The sequence below is a fragment of the Mustela putorius genome, unplaced genomic scaffold, assembly GCF_011764305.1.
Source record: "Mustela putorius furo isolate JIRA1106 unplaced genomic scaffold, ASM1176430v1.1 tig00000179_pilon_pilon_pilon, whole genome shotgun sequence".
In the NCBI taxonomy this organism is placed as follows: Eukaryota; Metazoa; Chordata; class Mammalia; order Carnivora; family Mustelidae; genus Mustela; species Mustela putorius.
The window spans coordinates 14,546,623-14,566,872 of NW_025421305.1; the positions used below are offsets into that span (position 1 = coordinate 14,546,623).

The following is a 20,250-nucleotide window of genomic DNA, read 5'->3' on the forward strand; positions in this document are numbered from 1 at the left end:
CCATTTGTTTTCTTTTTCTCAGGGATCACTGTCCTTTGCTACCTGTTGTTCAATGCAGAAATCTATTGTTTCATTTATGTTGTTCAATTTTTTAGTTGTTTAAGACAAGTCCTATTTGTTCCTTCATCATCATGGCTGAAGGAGTTATGCATAGTATTTACTGATAAAATTTTTTATAAATATGTATGTTTAAGGTATCCTAAGTATTTTATTTCTATTTTCCTATATTAAATATATCATATCTTCTGAATAATACTGTTTTGGAGGGGTAGTTATTATATGGAGATCATAGAAGTACTAGTTATTAACTATTGTTTTAATTTTAGTAAGTCACAAGAAAGTTGAGTATCCTTTAATTGTTGTTAAATATAGCTGACTCATTAAAATGGATTCTGTCATACTACCTTTCTGTAGTCACCAAACATTAGCAAATTTCTTCCTTTAGCATTTTACATAGAAAAGATTAAAAACATTTCTTTTATTATTTTTCCACATTTTAAAAGGGCTCTTTTACATACCAGCACCATTATAACGAAAAGCTTATATTTTTAGAGTCCCAATTTGATGAAGAAACTATAAACAAATTTTTAAGCTTCTTTGGTGTCCTTTTGAAATGCCAAATTTGATAGGAAGTGAACACAAAAGGCAGAAAAGCCTGTGGCTTTGAAAAAGCCAAAAAGGATATCTGTTCTATATTTGTATGGTAGATAATTAACCTCTGGTGCACATTACAGAAGGTTTTAGTATCTACCATGAGACATTGTTGTTGTTTTTTTTTTTTAAAGTTACATTTTACTGAGAACTGTGTCTCAGGAAAGTGAGTGAACTGTAAGATAATGATTAAGTCATTTATAACAGTTTTCTAAGAATATGGGTAAGGATGATGAAATAATGTGATATTTTGTATTGATATAATAGCCATGTTATTATAAAGGAAAATATTTTATGTTGGGTTTTTAAAAAGTTCTTCATGAGATTTTGCCAGCAAGAGAAAACATTTATTTTAACTTTTTAAAAAAGATTTTATTTATTTGAGGGAGAGCGAGAGAGAGAGCAAGAAAGGGAGTGACAGAGGGAGAAGCAGAATCCCCCCTGAGCAGGGAACCCAATATGGAGCTTAATCTCAGGACCCCGATATCATGACATGAGTTGAAGGCAGATCTTAACCGACTGAACACCCAGGCGCCCCTGTTTTAATTTTTTACAAATCTGATTCTTTCTTAAAGTATAGCTTAAGGCTTTAACCTTTCTCACTCTGACCCAGTGTGTTCCTGATTTCTTGCCCTTACCTCCCATAACTAACTAAGTAGTTTCTTTCTTTCTTTTTTTTTTAATGAAAATGTAGTCTTTTTTTTTTTTTAAGATCTTACTTATTTATGTGACAGAGAGAGAGAGATCACAAGTAGGCAGAGAAGCAGGCAGAGAGAGAGAGGGGGAAGCAGACTCCCCACTGAGCAGAGAGCCCGATGTGGGGCTCGATCCCTGGACCCTGATATAATGACCTGAGCCGAAGGCAGACGCTTAACCCACTGAGCCACCCAGGCGCCCCTAACTAGTAGTTTCTTAAGATTTAAGAGACTTCATTAATCAAAACTGAAATTATCTTTTTTGTTCTAAGTACAACTTTGCTTACCAATATTTATGTTTTTACATTACTTTTCATGTTAGCCAGGCTTGAATACCAAGTATTCAAGAATCTTACAATTTAAAGAAAAAAAAAATGTCTCTTAGATTTATTTTATTAATTTTTAAATCTTATTTTCATTTACATTTAGGCTCCTTTTTGATCTCCCAGCTTTGCCACTATCCTCCATTTAAACTTTGGTGCTGAGTTAATATTTCTAAATATTTATGTATGACTTTCTCCTGTTCCAAAAACTTACAATAGCTCCCTGTTGCCATTCAGAAAAATTTAACCTCTTTTCTCTGGTTGTGGAATCTGACCCTTCTTGGCCTCACTTCGACTATTCCTCAAACACTTACTACAGCCAGAGAGTTCTTTTATTTGTGGAACAAACCACATTTATCCAGTGACAACCTGCCTGATGTGGAAACAGAAGACCTGTTTTAGGGGCACCTGGGTGGCTCAGTGGGTTAAAGCCTCGGCCTTCTGCTCAGGTCATGATCCCAGGGTCCTAGGATCGAGCCCTACATCGGGCTCTCTACTTAGCAGGGAGCCTGCTTCCTCCCCTCTCTCTCTCTGCCAGCCTCTCTGTCTACTTGTGATCTCTGTCTGCCTAATAAATAAATAAAATATTTAAAAAAAAAAAAGAAAACCTGTTTTAGGTCCTCTTTCATGTGCAAGTTAATGTTTTTGTCTTAGATTTTTGCTCTGTAAGCTGAGATAGACCAAAAGATTTGAGTTCTTCTAGTTCAAATATTTTATGTTTTTATAAAAATATTTAAATGTTAAAGGACTTATTTGCCAATACTGAATATAGATCCATATTCCTTTAAATTGCTTCACAGTTTATAAAATATTAAAGGAAGATTCTTTCATAAAAGGGTTACACAGAGGTCTCATTACTGTGTTCTCTTTTAGCTCAATTTTTCCCAGTTCTCTTTGGGCCATACCTAGTATTCCATATATCAGATATTTGAAAGAAATTGTACTTGCCCTTGTGAGATATATAATGACATAGAAAATAGTCCTTAGTCTTAAAGGAGCTTCCTTGGTACCTGGTAGAAAAGTAAATAAGGTAAGCCGCAAGGGTCAGAGAAGGGAATAATCATATGTTGACAGGAAAAGACCTGCAGCAGATGTAGGAATACGGGAAGACACAGAAGTAGGAAAACCTGGAATTAGACACATTGGGGGAAATTATGGCCTAGCTTTGGCAATGGTAGATGAGTACTTGTTTAGTACTCATCAAGACTAATTTATTCTTAAAAGTTCAAGGTTTTTTTTTTTTTTAAGTTAGAGTTTTTAACCTCGTTAAAAATGGAAAGATAGTTCTGTTAGTAAAGGAAATATTGTGCAAATGTAACAATTCTATACACTAATTAAAAATGAAGTGTGTGTACACCAAAACTGTTTGTCTAATTTAAATCTCACAACAATCCTTTGAAGTTGTTAAAACTATTTTCATTTTATAAAAGTGGAAACAGGCTTAGGAAGGTTACCTAATTTGTCTAAGGTCACCCAGTCAGCCTTTTACCCCATCCTGGTTTTATTCCAAATTCCGTGTTCATCTAGTAAAGTGTTCCTGTCATTGTGCCCTTTTATTGATTCACACTGTTTTTATTACCACTATAACATGTAGTCAAGCATGTGGGACATTATAAAAGGCAACAGTATAAATAGTTAATTTTATTCTAAGTGAAAATATAATATATGTATTTTTTTATTTTGAATAACGAGGTAAGTGTTTTGTCTAGAAGCTAGTTCATAATAGAAAGGGAAGAAAGTACCATTAGGGAACCAGCTCCTATGTGCAGTGCACTGTCATTATTGGTCTGCTGGATCCTTTAGGAAGAAAAGATTAAAAGAAAACTTTACAAAAAAGAACAAATTATATTTTAAGAGAAAGTACTTAGTGCCCATATGTGTTTGATTTATACAATTCTTAGAAATGAGATTTTAATATATATACTTTTAGAATCCATTATAATTTAGGGTTGATGAAATTAGGTATTTGAATCAACAACCTCAAGGAGATTGAAGGGAGGGATAAAAATGAAGTGAATTTTATTTATTTATTTATTTAGTATTTTATTTATTTATTTGACAGACAAAGATCACAAGTAGGCAGAGAGGCAGGCAGAGAGAGGAGGAAGCAGGCTCCCAGGACGCTGGGATCATGACCTGAGCCGAAGGTAGAGGCTTTAACCTACTGAGCCACCAGGCGCCCCTGAAGTGAATTTTAAAATTAGGTTTGTTTTCATAGGCTGAAATGTTACAACTGAGTTTTCTCTTAGCTTTTAATAAAAGATCCCAGGTATGCCTAAAGTCTTCTGTACGAATGAAAAAATATAGGGCCTGAACAGGGAAAGTGAGGAAAGGCAATATCATAGAAATAAAATTTCTGATAATATCCTTGTTTTCTATTAGTGGGCTAGTATAGAGAAAAATAAAAAAAAAATACAGTTCAGAAAAGCACACACAAAAATAAGGGTAATAATTTAGTTAATCTGAATGAATTATCCACTGAAAAATGAATAGATGATTATTTTAAAAGATCTGAATATAAACTCAATTTAGTAAAATAATTCCATTTCTTCATAATTTTTAAGAATCAGTGAGACATTAAAATGGTTTTTTATATGGTTTCTCATATGTTAAAAAACAATAAATGGGAAACCCAAAGTAACTGAGATGGCTATTATAAATTAGTCCAAGTCTTCTTCTGTACTAAATGCTGGTATGAGCCTGAGCTCTTGATCCAGATCTATTTATGGTTTTAAACAGAAAATTTTTTCCTATCTAAACCTTCACTCAGGTGCCTTCTAGTCTTGCATGCCATGTTTGACTATTCTTTTCTCTATGCATTTGCCTCCTTCTTTAATCTTTAGAACACTCTGATATACATGAGTAATTGGTAGTGTTCACTGTGGAGGAGACTTGTCCATTCATGTCTCCCTTTCTTCTCTCCTATTGTCCATATTATATGTTTTCCTTATTCATGAATTGGTACAAGGACTAAAGAAATCTAGGAATGTTAAAAAAAAATTAATAACTCAGAAATGTCCCTTAGGTATAGCTCATAGAAACTTGCTGTAGGAAGCAGTGCTTTTACAAAGCTCATCACCAGCTTAATTCTTTGGAATTTTTCCTGATCATCATACAAACCAGGATCAAAATGATCCTCACTTATGCATGTAACATTGCAGTGTAGAAATCTCAATAGATAATACTTTTGCATGTGTGCAGTCACAGGCACTGTTAAAAGTGTAATATGTTAACTCTTTTACTTTGCAAACTCTGTGAAATAGATGATGTCATTATCACCATTTCACAGGTGAAGAAACTGAAGCACAGAGAAATTGAGAACCTTTTCCTTATAAAGATGTAACTGAACTCTAGCATTGTTAAATGTGTGCAGTGTTTGCTGTTATACTGCAGGTGGAGTTTGTTATATTGCAGGTCCACAAAACTAAGTGACTGGCAGAGCCAGAATTTTTACTCGGGCTATCTGATTCCAGAGACAGTGTTCTTAATCTCTGTGCTCCCTTATGGTGTATATTAGCTTACTGTTGGATATACTCAGTGTTGTGATTGGTTTCTTAATTCATGCTTTATCTGTATTTGTATCTTTCTCTCTGTGTGTCACTGTGCTGCAACAGAAGGAACCTGGGCTTTAAGTTACCAGATCTCAGTTAGTTTTCACAGAAGGTAAATAATGCCATTCCTATTTTACAGATAAGAAAAGCTGAGGTTCAGAGAAATTATGTAACTTGCTTTGGTGTGATTATGAACAAGTCATGTCTCTGCATTTCAGGTTTCCTTGTGTGTAAAATGGGGATAATTGTATTTACCTTTCAGAATTATTGTGAGGAATAAACACTTATGAGAATGGTACATTTTAGAAACAGAAAGATTAATTATTAGTTTTCTTCATTCCCTTTCTTCTACTTTACAGTGATATCTTAAGAACAGAGAACTGAGAATACAGTTAAACAGTATTAGATCTGTTTATCCTTTCTTACTAGAAGCATTTAGAACTTTTCTCCTGGGGTGTTCCCCTCCCCCGTTGCCTTTTCAAAATGGAAAAAGTTCAGGGGAAAAAGGTGTAACTGAATTCCAGTATTGTTAAATGTAGGCAGTGTTCACTGTTATACTGCAGTTGGAATTTGTTATATTGCTTTAGTTATGAATCATGTCAGTAATTACCTGAGGGCAGTGTTAGTCCATTATTCAAGTACAAACAAGAAGGAAGATAGCAATTGTAGAAGAAAGCTCAGAAAGAACTTTTGTGCTTATGGACCTCTGGAAATGGAAGCAGTTGTACTCTTGTTCAGAGCGTCTTCTACAAGGTCATGATGTTAGGAAATTTCTTCAATATAATCTTAGAATTTTCAGTTTCTAAACTTGTAGTTATATCCTGTATAACTGTAACTGTAACTGTAATAGTGAGGAACAGTTCTGGAATGTGAAGGTGAAAGAAACAAAAAGTAGAAGTATCTTATGAGATAATCTACTTTAATTAATATCGTTTCTAAATTCCTTCAGCAATATGAGAAGCTATTATTATTAATCAGTTTAGTAAAATTTTAGAAAACACTCTGGGGCGATTGTTCCTAAATCATTTAATTAAGCTCTGTTACTTTTCATAATAAAATAGGACCAACTTTTTGATATTTATCTTTTCTAAATATTTATGACATGTTCTTGAAACTGAATGGTCACAACCTAGTCTGTTTCAAAATGCAGGTCAGTGACCCTTGTGTGTTTGGTTTTATTAATTTACTGTTGGTTCTTCATATTTACTATTGTCAGAAATAGCCAAATATCAAAAGAATTTATAGTATCTTTCTGTAATTGTGGATGTAGAACTGATTAGGAAATGTAGAATAGGAAACAGCTGGATTTGTTTCTCTTTCAAAAACTTTATATTCTTCTTGCTAAGTTTCAGTTTTTCTTGCCTCTGTTAAAATGTAACATAATTTCTCTTTAAGATTTGATTATACTCCAAAGACTAACAGAAATCTGCCTTGCAATCTTGTATTTAAGTTCATTTCCTTTTTAGAGTTTAATATCTGATCATTTTTATCCTTACTAATAAATTAATAAAAACTTATTTTTATTAATATGTGATCATTATCCTTACTCTTTCTATGTTTTAAGATAATTAAGTTTTTTCATTTTATATTAAGTAACACTAGTTTTTATAACTTAGCTTTGTCATTTTGTTTTTTTCTTTTCAACATTAAAAATGAGAAAGGTGTAAAAGTAAAAGGACTCCTTTCTTACCAATACATGAGTCAGTCCTAAATAAAAATGAACATAGGATTTCCTAATCCAGTACTGAACTCATAAATATATAAACTTGTTCTTAAAAATATAAAGTTTTGTATTGTCTTTGTAACAGGCAAACTGGAAACTTTCAGTACTATGTACTTTTTTTTTTTTTTAGTACTATGTACTTTTAAACCAGGATCTAACTCACATATTTAAACAAGTTCTTTTCCACAGTCCAGTTTCAAGTGAAGAATAAATGGCATGGGTGGTTGGAGATTGCCTTGATAATGCAAAAATGATATACCTGATCTTTGTGATTATTTCTGGGGGAAGAACAACAACTTTTTCCATAATCTCTTACAGACAAACTATTTATAATTGTCCCTTTTGATTTTTTAAACACATGTCCATATTTTTCCCTTCTCTTTATATCAAAATTGTGTGTGTTTCAGTCTAAAAAAGACTTATAAGAGCACAACACAAAATAAAGCTATTTTTGCCCAACACTTTTGAAACCAGTTATGTTGGCCATCAGCAAAAATCACATATGTGACATTTAAGCCAAAAGTATAATTTTTAGTGCTGTTTTAATGTGCCGGAAAGCCTAAATTTAGTCCAGTATGAATATTTTACACTCATATAATGAAATGAAAGTTCTTTATTTTAAAATAAAGAATTGTAATAAAGTGATTCATAAATTTTTTGACCTATTAAAATGTGATCTAACAATAATTGGTTAAATAGTTTAAAATATTAGCATTTTTTCAAGAAAGTAAACTGAAAGTTATGTTGTTCATAATTAATGGATTTGCTTTGTTTTGATGAAAAAGCCCTTTGAATATTATTTTTCAGCAGGAGTAAAAGGGTTTAAGTACTATAATGTTTTCTTGTTTAATTTATATAGTGCACTTTTATTATTTATTTATTTATTTATATTTCAATTAGTCAACATATAATATATCATCAGTTTCAGATGTAGTGTTCAACAATTCATCAGTTGTGCATAACACCCAGTGCTTATCACATCATGTGTGAAATTGCTTTTAAAAATGAGAATATTTCTGGTTCGAAATAGCAAACTGACCACACACCTTTACCTGCTTCCTCCCCCCAAACCCCTCCAAAAGTTACAGAAAGAAAAAATAAAAAGCACATGTGGGGGTGAAATCCTGCAATACTGAGATGATAAAGTAGAAAAACTATGGAGGGAAGTGAACAGTTGATTCAGGTTTGAGGATAAAAAGTAAATGACGGTTATATTGAAGGATTGAACAAAGTTGATAAAACCACAGCTTTGAATACACACAGGAAAGGGCTCTGGTGGAAGTGGGAGTCTTAGCCTCCAAGCTCAAAGTAGCAGTTATAGAGAGTAAGGCAGCAATCAGGAGAATTTTTTTTTAAAAGTGCTGTCTGCCAGTAGCTCTCAAACGAGCATGCATCAAAATGAGCTGGAGGGCTTGTTAAAAACACAGGTCACAGATTGCTAGGTGCAACCCCCAATTTTTTGGGTAGTGCCCAAGAATTTATATTTCCAACATGTTTCTAGGCAATGCTGATGTTGCTGCTCTGGCCACTATATTTTGAGAACATTGGTCCATGAAACATTTGGACCAGTCCCCCACCTCAGTCCATGCCAGCCTATAAGAATCAGGAAAATGCACATTCCTCGGTATGAATGAATTAGAAAAAGATGCCCCTTTGGATACAGGTACCCCTGATTTGGTATGCAGAATTTATGCTGAAGCCCTGTGCTTTTGTGAAGTGTACAAGCTATACAAATACATGTCTGACCCCACCCCAACTTTTGTGTATACACACACACACACACACACACACGCACAGTACCTACAGCTTTCTGCTGAGTCTATAAGAGAAGCAGAGCAGAAAAGCAGGTAAATCTATAAATTAGGTAAGTTAGGTAAATTAGATAAATCTATAGACTTCTGTAACAGATTTGAAGAAAAAATGATATAGGAAAGATAATTCTCCTTAAGACAAAAATGCATCAAATTACTGTGCTGTGAGGTTATGTTGCCCTAACTTTGGTATTTTTTGGATAACCTCAGTTAATATCCATCGCCAAAAGAAAGATCAGATTAAAAAACAATAACAAAACATTTTCAAAACCAGAAGGTCCAGTGGAAAGTGTTCATAGGTCCAAGTGGGATAAATGAATGTGGATACATCTTGATGAAAAATTTAGAATTCCAAATGTAGTGAGAAAATCATAAAAGCTTCCAGCAAGAAAAAAGTAAGCTATTTACAGTGGAGTAAGATCCAGATCAGCATCACTGTTTTTAGCAGGAGTACTGATATCTGATAACCTAGAATTCTATGTCTAACCTACATGTCAAACCGGAGGGTAAAATGAAAACAATTCTCAGACATCTAAGACTCAGAAGGTCTATCTCTTGACTATCCTTTTTGAAATAAAATTACTAGGGAATATGATTTAGCAAAGTAAAAAACAAAACCAAGAAGGGAGAAATTATGAGATCTAAGAATTAAACAGGAGTGCAGAGAGAAAAAACTGGGAAAATTTGTAGGATACAACAGGTCTAGAAAATAGTTGTTCCAGAAAAGAAATTCATAGTTACATAAAGAATGTCTTAAATAACACAGTGGTTTCTTTTAACAACTCTGTAACCTCATCTAAAGGTGGGGATTCAATAGTAACGTTTAAGGTAAATCAAATTTATGGTGATAACTGCAAGAGTTGAATTCTTGTGTCATCGAGTAGTATTAACAAAGAAAACTATTCTCTTTCTTGGGCTTTTGAAGAATTAAGTGTACCATACATGATTACAAGAGGCAGCCTTTATTTTCTTTACATTTTGTGTATAAATATAGGACATTTATTAGAACTACACTGACAAATATCCAGAGTAGGTACTATAATAAGTAAATACATATTGGTTATTAAAAATTAACTTTCAGGGGCACCTGGGTGGCTCAGTTAAGTGGCCAGCTCTGATTTTGTCTTAGGTCATGATCACAGTGTCCTGGGAATAAGTCTCATGTGGGGAGGGGTCTGTGCCTAGTGGGGAGTCTGTTTAAGGATTCCCCTTCTGTCGCTCTCCCTTGGCTCTCCCCCCTGCCATGCTCCCTCTCTCACTATAATAAATGAAACTAACCTATGTTAGATGCTATAAAGAATACAAAGAAGCACAGAACGTAATCCCTTTCCTCAAGGAGCTTGAGGTGTCAGGAAGATAAAAAGATAAGTAACAAAGGTGGAAGAAAAAAAATACCAAATACATGATACAGACAATAAGCATTATCAAAGAAGATTTTGTTTAGGAGTTGAACTGGCCCTTAGAGAATGAAAAGGATTTTATCAGAGAAGAGGGGCACAGTGAATTTTATTGATTAGGGTAGGGAGTGGGACAGTTAGTGTGTCATGTGCCTAAATGTCTAGAGTCAATAAAATTCCAGTTAGGAACACAGGGCATGCAGTAGACCATCCAGGAGTGGAGGAATCTTATTTGGGAGAGAGAAGATACACCAAAAAATTGAGAGGTCAGGGTTGTATTTTGGAGAATGCCAAACTTTGAAACAGGACTTTCCCTTTCAAGCAATGGAGAATCTTACAACTTTTCAAACTGGACAGGGCGCCTGGGTGGCTAAGTCCCCTTGGGCCTCCAAATCTTGATTTTAGCTCTGGTTATGATCTCAGGGTTTGTGAGAGCAAGCCCCACTTCATGCTCTGCACTGGGCACGAAGACTGATCTGTCCCTCTCCCTTTGCCCCTCACCCCACCTCTCCTTCCCTCTCTAAAAAACAAACAACCCACCCCTCCAAAAAAAACTGGACATTAAGTGATTGGTATAAAGTGGTGATTTTTTTTTAAAGATTTTATTTATTTGACTGAGAGAGAGATCACAAGTAGACAGAGAGGCAGGCAGAAAGAGAGGGAAGCAGGCTCCCTGCTGAGCAGAGAGCCCGATGCAGGACTGGATCCCAGGACCCTGAGATCATGACCTGAGCCGAAGGCAGCGGCTTAACCCACTGAGCCACCCAGGCACCCTAAAGTGGTGATTTAATAGGTAAATCTGGTTGACCTGTCCTGGATGGTTGAAGGGAACAAAACAAGAAGCAGACTGAGGGGGTGCCTGTGTGGCTTACAAACCTTAGGATCCTGGGGTTAACCCCTGTGTGGGGCTTTCTGCTCAGTGGGGATTCTTAGTCTCCCTCTCACTCTGCCTCTGTGTTCTCTTACTGTCTCTCAAATAAATAAATACAGTCTTTAAAAAAAAAGGAAGCAGGCAGAGGTTGTAATTGTAGTAGTCCCAATATAACATGGTAACAGTGGTGACAATGATTATTTAAAGGGGGGGTCTGGTAGGGAATAGGGTGGTGGGGGGAGGGTGGTACTTGGCTGGCTCAGTTGGTTAAGTATCTGACTCTTTTGATTTCAGCTCAGGTCATGATCTTGGTGTCCTGAGATCAAGGCGCCCCCCCTACCCACTAGAACTCATGTCGGTCTTTTAATAGAATTTTAAGATTCATTCATTCAACAGGTGATTGAGAGCTATTACGTGCCAAGTACTAATTATGGATGTAGTTCTAGGTTGGGTTTGTTTTTTTCTTTACCATCCTTGTTGGCTTTAGTTTTTTGACTATGTGGAACAAGAAGTGGCACATATATCTTCCAGGCCAACCACCTGATTCTGTAGTTTTATTGGAACACAGCAACACTCATTCAGTTATGTTTTGTCTGTGGTTGCTTTTATGCTGTAAGGCAGAGTTGAGAAATAGCAACAGAACCTTATAGCCCATAGGCCTAAGATAATCACTATCCAACCCTTGAAGAAAAGAGTTTTCTGATTCCTGATGTGTAACGTTAACATGTTTCCCAGAATCTTACACTCAGGTAAGTGTCATAACCTTCCATGTCCTTTCTATGCTGCTCCTCACCCCTATTACTTGCTTTTTGGTTTATCTTTCTTATATTTCTTTTGATGAAAATAAGCAAATATATGTATGCTGTCTTATTTTGCCTTTTGTTATACCAAAGATAGCATACCATAAGTATCTTACACTACTTTTTGCACTTACCACTTCCTGGAAATCTCGGCATACCAGTTCATAGAGCTCTTTCTCATTCTTTATTACAGCTTCATGGTACTGCATTGTATATGTGCTGCAGTTTATTCAGCTTGGACTTCTAGGTAGTTTCCAATATTTACAGTTTCAAATAGTGTTGCACCTTGTACATGTGTTTTTACATTATTGAAATTATGTCTTCAGGGTACACACCTAGAAATGAGAGTGCTGGCTTAAAGAGTAAATGTGTATGTGTGTGTGCGTGTGTGTGTGTGTGTGTGTGATATTGCCAAATTCTTGTCCATAAAGGTCATACCATTTTCTGTTCTCATTAGCAGTGTATGAATGTACCAATTTCTTCACAAGGGTTGCTCATTTAATTTTATAAAGTGATGACATTAAAATATTCTTGCCATCTTTCATCAGCATCATTTCAAAAAAGAAAGGCCATTTTATAAGGGAGAAAGAATATAAAATAAAGGTTTAGAACAGCTCTTTTAGTTAAAATTGAATAAATATATCTTTCTTATTGTGACAGTTTTCGTTTTGCTGAAGACAAATGCATCTCTACCCTGTAATCAGAGGAAGCTTTTTGAAATGCAAATCTATCATGTCTCTCCTAACTGGAAATTCTTCAGGGCTTTCCACATCTCCTCAGATCTTAACATGGCTGTACTATGGCCTATAAGTACATGTAAGGTCTCAGCCCTCTATCTCCAGCTACTTTAGCTTTGTTTTAGTTCTTTCAGTATACCAAGGGTCTTTGCATGTGCTGCTTCCCTGAACACCATTAAAGAAACAGATGAGTCAAAAACAAACAAAAAACCCCAAGTTCTTCTCCTGGCTCTACCTTAACTTGTTATGTGACCTTATGCAAGTTATTTAGCCCATTAATTCTTCAGTTAAGATGAGCTGTAGGCTCTTTTAGTTTTAAATTGTGAATTTACCTGAAGTCATTTTGATGCGAAGGTTAATAGAACTCAGCACATACACCCTATGGTTTTTGGTTTTTTTTGTCTTAAGATTTTATTTATTTATTTGACAGAGATCTCAGGTAGTCAGAGAAGCAGGCAGAGAAAGAGGAGGAAGCAGGCTCCCTGCTGAGCAGAGAGCCCGATGAGGGGCTCAGTCCAGGATCCTGGGGTCATGGGATCATGACCCAGGCCAAAGGCAGAGGCTTTAACCCACTGAGCCACCCAGGCATCCTATGGCTTTTAACTATAATTTGACTTTAAGTATATAATACATACTTGTTTCTCATTCTTACTCTTTACTTAAATTTTAATTATTTTTAAAAATTAGTTGATGAGTTGATGCTATATGAGTAAAGTAAGGTTTGAGTTTGAAGAGTGGTTATTAAGTTCATGAATTATCTCTGCTTCTGGGGTCTTATGTCTTGGATTCTGTTTTTGCCACTGTTTTTAGCACTTGAATCACAGTGTGATGAGAGATCATTTTATATCCTTTTAAGGAGTTACTGGAGTAAATTTTTTTTTTTTTTTTTAAGATTTTATTTATTTATTTGAGAGAGAGAGAGAGACAGAGTAAGAGAGCATGAGAGGGGAGGTCAGAGGGAGAAGCAGACTCCCCATGGAGCTGGGAGCCTGATGTGGGACTTGATCCCAGGACTCCGGGATCATGACCTGAGCTGAAGGCCGTCACTCAACCAAGGTGCCCTGGAGTAAATCTTTTTTGAGAGCAGGAGGAAGGGGGAAGACCTGATAGAGAAGTTGGCCTGGAGTTCATTTCATACTATTCTATTATCCTGATCAGTTGCCCTGTTTAATTGATAATTCTTTGTATTTTTGTAAAATTGACTTTCAGAAAATGGGTAGCAGACATCAGGTAAAAAGGTTGAAGAAAGACTAAATAGGTAATTAAGAATTTGTGATTTTAGGAAAGGTGTATGTTGATTTCTGGAAAATGTTAAAATTAAGTATTGTGGACCATTAAATAGTCTGGTCTATTTAAAGATGTTTTGTGCCCTTAACTTTGTACATTAGTTCCTTTTATTTATTTATTTTTTTAAAAGATTTTATTTATTTGACAGACAAAGATCACAAGTAGACAGAGTAGCAGGCAGAGAGAGAGAGTGGGGGAAGCAGGCTCCCTGCTGAGCAGAGAGCTGGATGAGGGACTCGATCCCAGGACCCTGAGATCATGACCTGAGCTGAAGGCAGAGGCTTAACCCACTGAGCCACCCAGGCATCCCCATTAGTTCCTTTTAATTTAGAATTTATTTCTTGGAAATCATGTTATAAATGGATAATCTGATTTCCAGCCCAGCCCAAAATAGCTTTTTAAAAACATTTTACTTTAGGATTATGTTAAGATTCATCCATTAGTAAGCACTTTTAAAATTCTGTATATATTTATTCACAACTAAGAGCACCAGGTTATCTTCCCTTACTTGCATCTGGGCTGGATTGACATGTAAATACTAAAAAAATTTGGGTGTTGGGAAGTAGTAAAGATTCTGCTAGGCAATAGTAAATTAATATGTTGAGATATATAATAGATTACATATCAGGTTCATTCATTAGGGGTCCAAAATTACAGAACCAAAAACAGTTGCTTTAGATACAAGTCATAAATTAAATGTTTCTCAGTTGGGATATGAAGTTTTAGATTATAATAGTTTATATCCCTCAAGTGAGTGACTAATCTTTAAATACCAGCATCTATAAATTTATACCTCAAATCTACTTTCAGTATTTTGAATGCAGAATATAGTCAAAACTCCTTGATGAAGTAGTGTGTCCAGTTTCTTTAATTTTTTTGTATATATATTATGTATAGCACATATATTTTCATACATTCTTTTGATAAAATAGTTACTTAATTCTTATTTTCTCAGAAAAGGTCATTTCTGAGTTTAGAACCAGTCATTAGGATCCTAGAGAGCTGTTTTCCATACCTTAAAAATGTTCTCATCTTTTGTTCCTTTGAAGGGCTTTAAAGTGGAACAGAAGATCAGTTAAATCTTTTATAAACATGTTAAAAACAGTGGGCATAGTTTTTTGAGAGGGATGACTTTGTACTATCACTTTTAAGTAAAAGGAGTAAAATTCTCAAGTATTCTCAAGAGGTTTTCTGGGAAAAGAAGACAGAGAAAATTCTGAGTATGTAATTTACCATAACGTGCAATGCTAACAAAGGAAAATAACTTTAGTACACTCAACTACTTAACTACACTGTCCGTGTAGTTAAGCTTTACCCAGGATTTTAAAGTTCAAGAGAATACTAGTATTTGTAATTTGTTAGCTATTACTTTGTGAAAAATCTTACAAAACTTTTGATTCATCTTTCTGTTGACAAGAGGGCAACAAAAATGTCTCCGGTAATCATAGTAACAACAAATATCTAATAACTGTTTTGCTTGTACTTTAAAGTAATAGCCATACTTTGAGATCTTGCTCACAGATCTTTAAGCCAGGGAAACTGAGAGAAATCTCTGTTACAAATTCTCAGCCCCTTTTTTCTACATCATTAAGTTGTTACTTTTTGAAAGTGCTAGGTTTATTTGTTTTCTAAAGAGGGATATCAAATAAAGGTATACTATAGGGCCAATTGAAGACATTAAGGATTTATTTTGCTTTTGGTTTTATCTAAAGGAGACCATGACTACTTAAATAAAATTCCCCCTCCCCCATTATTTTATTGAAAATGGATTACTGATCTAACAAATGACTATGATTTGTCTGAAATCATTGTAGCCCAAACCTAGAGAACAGCAAAAATCAAGTTTAAATTAAGAGTAATTGCCCATGGCAACCCTGTTGGGACCCCTCTCACTCTTGAGAGCTTCTTCTGTATCTTCACTTAATAAACTTATATTACTTTTAAAAATTTACTTAAAAAAAAAAGTTGTGTTCAAGACTTGAAAGATTAGATGTAAAAATCAAAATACATTGAATGCTGAATTTATTTATGTCATTTTTCTCAAATAAAAAGCATTCTTTTTTAGTTAACTTTGGAGAACTGCTTGAATTTGGAAGAAAATACATGTTAGAAAATGAAAAAGTTTTAGTGTAGTTGGTACTTAATATCTACTAAATTATAGCTCAAATCAATACCTTTTCTGTGTTTAAGAAAATGAAAATGTAGTTGTACTGAATTATTTGGCCCTGTAGTTTTGCTGCTTTTTACATAAGGAACTGTTTTTACTTTATAAATTATTTTGTTATACATTAACATTTTGCCCAAGTGGAAATATTTTCAGCTGTTCAATATTTGACTATAAATGGTAAAAAGAGAAAAGGGTGTGTGTAAACCTGGCGATTCACAGACCTGTACCCCTGGGGCAAATAATACATTATATGTCAATAAAAATGTTTAAAATTAACAAAAAAATAAAAATAAATTAAAAAAAAAAGAGAGAAGAGAAGTGTAATATTCATTGATCACTTTCTAAGCACCAAGTCTTGTATTTCACTATCTTACTCTCTGTGGTATTTCTGACTTAAGGTGCATATACAGGTTACTTATATACAAAATATACCTTTAAAATGTACCTCCAAGTAGTATTTTTTTTAAATGTACCTAGCAAAACAGCATTTTGTTAGCTTCTTCCCTCTCAATTTTGGTGGCATATATTATTTTGGGATTGAGTGCTGTTATATCTAGAAAATAGATCAAAATAATAATTTTAAAGCCTACATACTACATGGTTAGGTAGCACATGGTTCTTATGAATTGTCTACAAAGACAAAAGCCTGAATATTATCTGTAACTGCTTGAGATCCCCACTATTTGTGTGTTGTTATTCTAGAAAAGAGATTTTAAGCTGTCTTTTTCAAAAGATCCTCCAAAACCACTGATTATTTCAAATTATTCTCCTTTCTCATTTATGTTATAGTTCAAAAAACATGATTAGTAGTTTCAATTCAGATTGACATAGAAATTAGATATATGTTGAATAAAAATATTAAGTACACAAAACATTTATTTTGTGATAAATCATTTAAAATTGCTAAGAAATTAAACAGTACACATGGTCATCACATGATTTAAGTCAGAGTCACTTTTAGACTTTGAACAAGCCTTTTAGGGATTTTTTTTTAATGAAGAGGAAGGTACAGGTCAAAATGGCTCAGAAAAATAAAATGGTATGTATACAAGAATAGAATACATTTTAATGCTTAACACTTTGAATACAATTTTTATACTAATAACTTTAAAATGTCCACGTGTTTATTTTCTTTCAGAGGTGGAGAAATAGTTGTCCAAGAAAACACTTCTCACAGTTGAAGGAACTTAGAGATTCTCAGTGTAGTCCCAGTGATTTCATTTCTGGCAGTTTATATTGTAGATTCACTGTCAAATATCTTACTTTTTAAGGTCTGTAGGTTATGTTGAATAAAGTTCTCTGTGTTGTGAACCTCAGAGAATCTCAAGTCACTTCTCCTAGCAGACCAGTTTTTCATTTTTATTGAATTCTGAATCGTTTCCGACGTGAAGTAATAAACTATAGGGTCAAAGCAACAGTTTGAAACAGCAATGCAGAGAGTGATTGGGTACATGGTCCTCACTGCTGCCACCGCTGAGCAATTTACAAATGTTTGTGTTCTCATAAGAGAATATAAAATAAGGTTGATATTGTAAGGCACAAAACAGAAGCAGAATATGACCAAATGTACAAAAATCATTCTTAAAACTTTAGTTTTGTTTATTTTGCTTCTACTTAATGTAACAGGTTTATTTAAAGTTCTAAGTACCACACTAGAACAAGTTACATTTAAAATTAGAGGAATAAAAAATCCAACTATTTCAATGAAAATTACAATCCTTGAGAGATACGTTTTCCATGTGGCTTCTGGAAATTTTTCAAAGCAAAAATGAGAGTGGGTGGATGGAAAAAAAACTGCTGGTGCACTTCCTCCTATCACAGTTAGCCATACAGCAATGCACACGAGTTTTGCATTTCGTTTGGTTCTTAAAGTCTTTGACTTAAATGGGTGGACAATTGCCAGAAACCGATCCACACTAATACAGGTTAAGAACAGAATGCTTCCATACATGTTGGTATAAAACAGCATCACTGAAATTTTACAAAGTACATCTCCAAATGGCCAGTTCTGTGTTGCAAAGTAAAAAATCCTAAAGGGTAAAGTAAAAACGAAAAGCAAATCTGACATTGCCAAGTTAATCATGTATGTTGTGGTTTCGTTTCGTACTTTGAGGGTGCAGATGAAAATGTATATGGCAACACAGTTGGATATTAACCCAAGCACGAACACCATGCTAAACATGCACCCATACAAAGTGTACTTAAAGGAGTCATCATAGGAGCAATTGGAGCTGTTATTGCTTACCATTATAAAGGCACGTCCAAATTACAGAATTGAAGTCCTTTGGTCAGCTACAGTCTTCTTTGGTATTCAGATTGTGATCACTTTATAACCTCCAAAGTATGTGCAAATTCTTTGTATCTTTAGATGGTTTTATAAATATTTCCTTTTTCTTTGAAATCTCAGTAAGAAACATGAAATTCCTTGCTGTAAAGTTTCCACTTGGTTCTTCAACAGGAAGATATTCTCATTTTCTAATCCAGAAAATCCATGAATCCAGGGTTTAGGTAACCGACGAACAACTTTTGAGAAAAATGTAGTCAGTGAAGCCAACCTGTTGATTATGAATTTAAAGAAAAGCTGTGTTCTGAGATGGGAATAAATCTACTCATCTGGTAAACTTGTATTTCAGTAGTCAAGATGAATATTCCCAAAATTAAAGTTTCTTTACGCTCCAGAATATTTAAGATGAAGGTAGCAGTCTTTTTTTGCTTTCAGTGCAGAGTTTCAGAGACTTAAACATTGCCAGTTTGGTCTCACTTCTTGCTCCTTTTACATGAAGGTTTCCTTGTTAGTATTTCTGCAGTGGATTCCAGATGCTGGTAAGCAGAAGAGTCTTTAAAAGTTTCCGAAATAAATTCCTAAGCGTGTTAGCTCTTGCTGAATTGAAGCCTTTTCCTCCGTTGCCAGATGTATTGTGAGATGGGCTTTCTCTGAAGTGGAAAAGAAAGGCTTGCTAGATTTGTAGTATGACATCACAGGAAGAAGAGGCTGGGCTTGGACAAAGAAAGGTTTCAGCCCCGTTTGTTTACTGTGCCTTTAATCTGATAATGTGTCTTCTGGGAGTATACCTAGGAGGCTTGCAAATGGTCACTGGCTCTGGAGCTTAAGCCTCTGCCCTTTAACTCTTTTTATGCAGAATTGCTTCTGGGATTTTGGCCACCTTTTTTCCTTTTATTTCTTTCTATTTGGGAATAAGAAATCAGTATTAAGCCTATTTTCTCTTATTTGATTGCTTTTGTGTTTGGAATATGACTTTTTAAATTTCTTTTTTAAAAGAAATAAAATGTGTACAATGTTTATAAATTTAAATTGTGACATCTTAATATAGCATTGAAAAAAAACTGTTTAATGACTTATGAAAAAGAGAAATTTAATCTTTAGGCGTAAAAGATATTTGACTGACTGGTGGTGATTTTGCTTCTGGCTTCTGTTTGCCATAATTGCTCCTCAAGAATTAATTGGTATAATTGTGAATGGCTCCAATCCTGCATCTCTTCTGTTTTTGATAAGCAGTTTTCTAACATTCTTTCCTCTTTCCTTGAAAATTGAGTTAATATTTTAGAGCACATTTGACTTTTAAATAACTCACTTTCACCAAAGAATAAATTCAGGACTCTGCCTGCCTCTCTGCGTACTTGTGATCTCTGTCTGTCAAATAAATAAATAAAATCTTTAAAAAAAAAAAAAAAAGAATAAATTCAAGAATGTTCATTTCTTTTGTTTGGCGTAGTATTTATCTTACTTACGCACAGAACTAAATTGCATCTTTTTAAACAAACTGTTTTTTTTCCCTAAATCGATTGAAATAAGTTTTGGAGAATAAAAGTTATACTACTTGGCTAAATTTTAGGATCATTATTTTATTTTCATTACCGCCTGTCTTTTACCCTGTTAATGTGACATTAACTGTGTATGGCTCAGATTTTGTCTTCATTTAAAAGCTCCTATGAGTTGTTTCTGAATATATTTATATCTAAGGGATACTCATTTTTTTAAAGTCCAAAGAACTTGGAAGAATAAAGTATGTTCAGGATGGAGGTAATTGAATATGGATGTTATTTCCTCGAGGACTGAAGATACCACAACTTCTGGACACATACATGTTTTTCTTGCTCTAAACTACCATTTTTCAGAAAAGGATAGATCCAATTACTGTTCACTGTTGCTATTCTCTAGTTTCATTCAGTTTGGGCCAAAACTCTGTCTTTTGAAGTATCTGTTAGGAAGATTTAG

At 34.3% G+C, this 20,250-nt stretch overlaps 2 protein-coding genes across 3 annotated transcripts in view; one reads left to right on the plus strand and one right to left on the minus strand.

The window, feature by feature from the left end:
* The window catches only part of RB1 (RB transcriptional corepressor 1), a 161,530-nt gene that overhangs the window by 78,061 nt on the left and 63,219 nt on the right, over positions 1-20,250 (plus strand). The window lies entirely within an intron of this gene.
* LPAR6 (lysophosphatidic acid receptor 6) lies at positions 16,872-18,985 on the minus strand. The gene has a single exon (XM_004759176.3). The coding sequence runs from the start codon at positions 18,259-18,261 to the stop codon at positions 17,245-17,247; it is 1,017 nt and encodes a 338-aa protein (XP_004759233.1). The 5' UTR covers positions 18,262-18,985; the 3' UTR covers positions 16,872-17,244.

Bases quoted from the DNA above. Each gene is read 5' to 3' on its own strand.
- LPAR6 (XM_004759176.3), bottom strand. From the start codon at position 18,261: ATGGTAAGCAATAACAGCTCCAATTGCTCCTATGATGACTCCTTTAAG.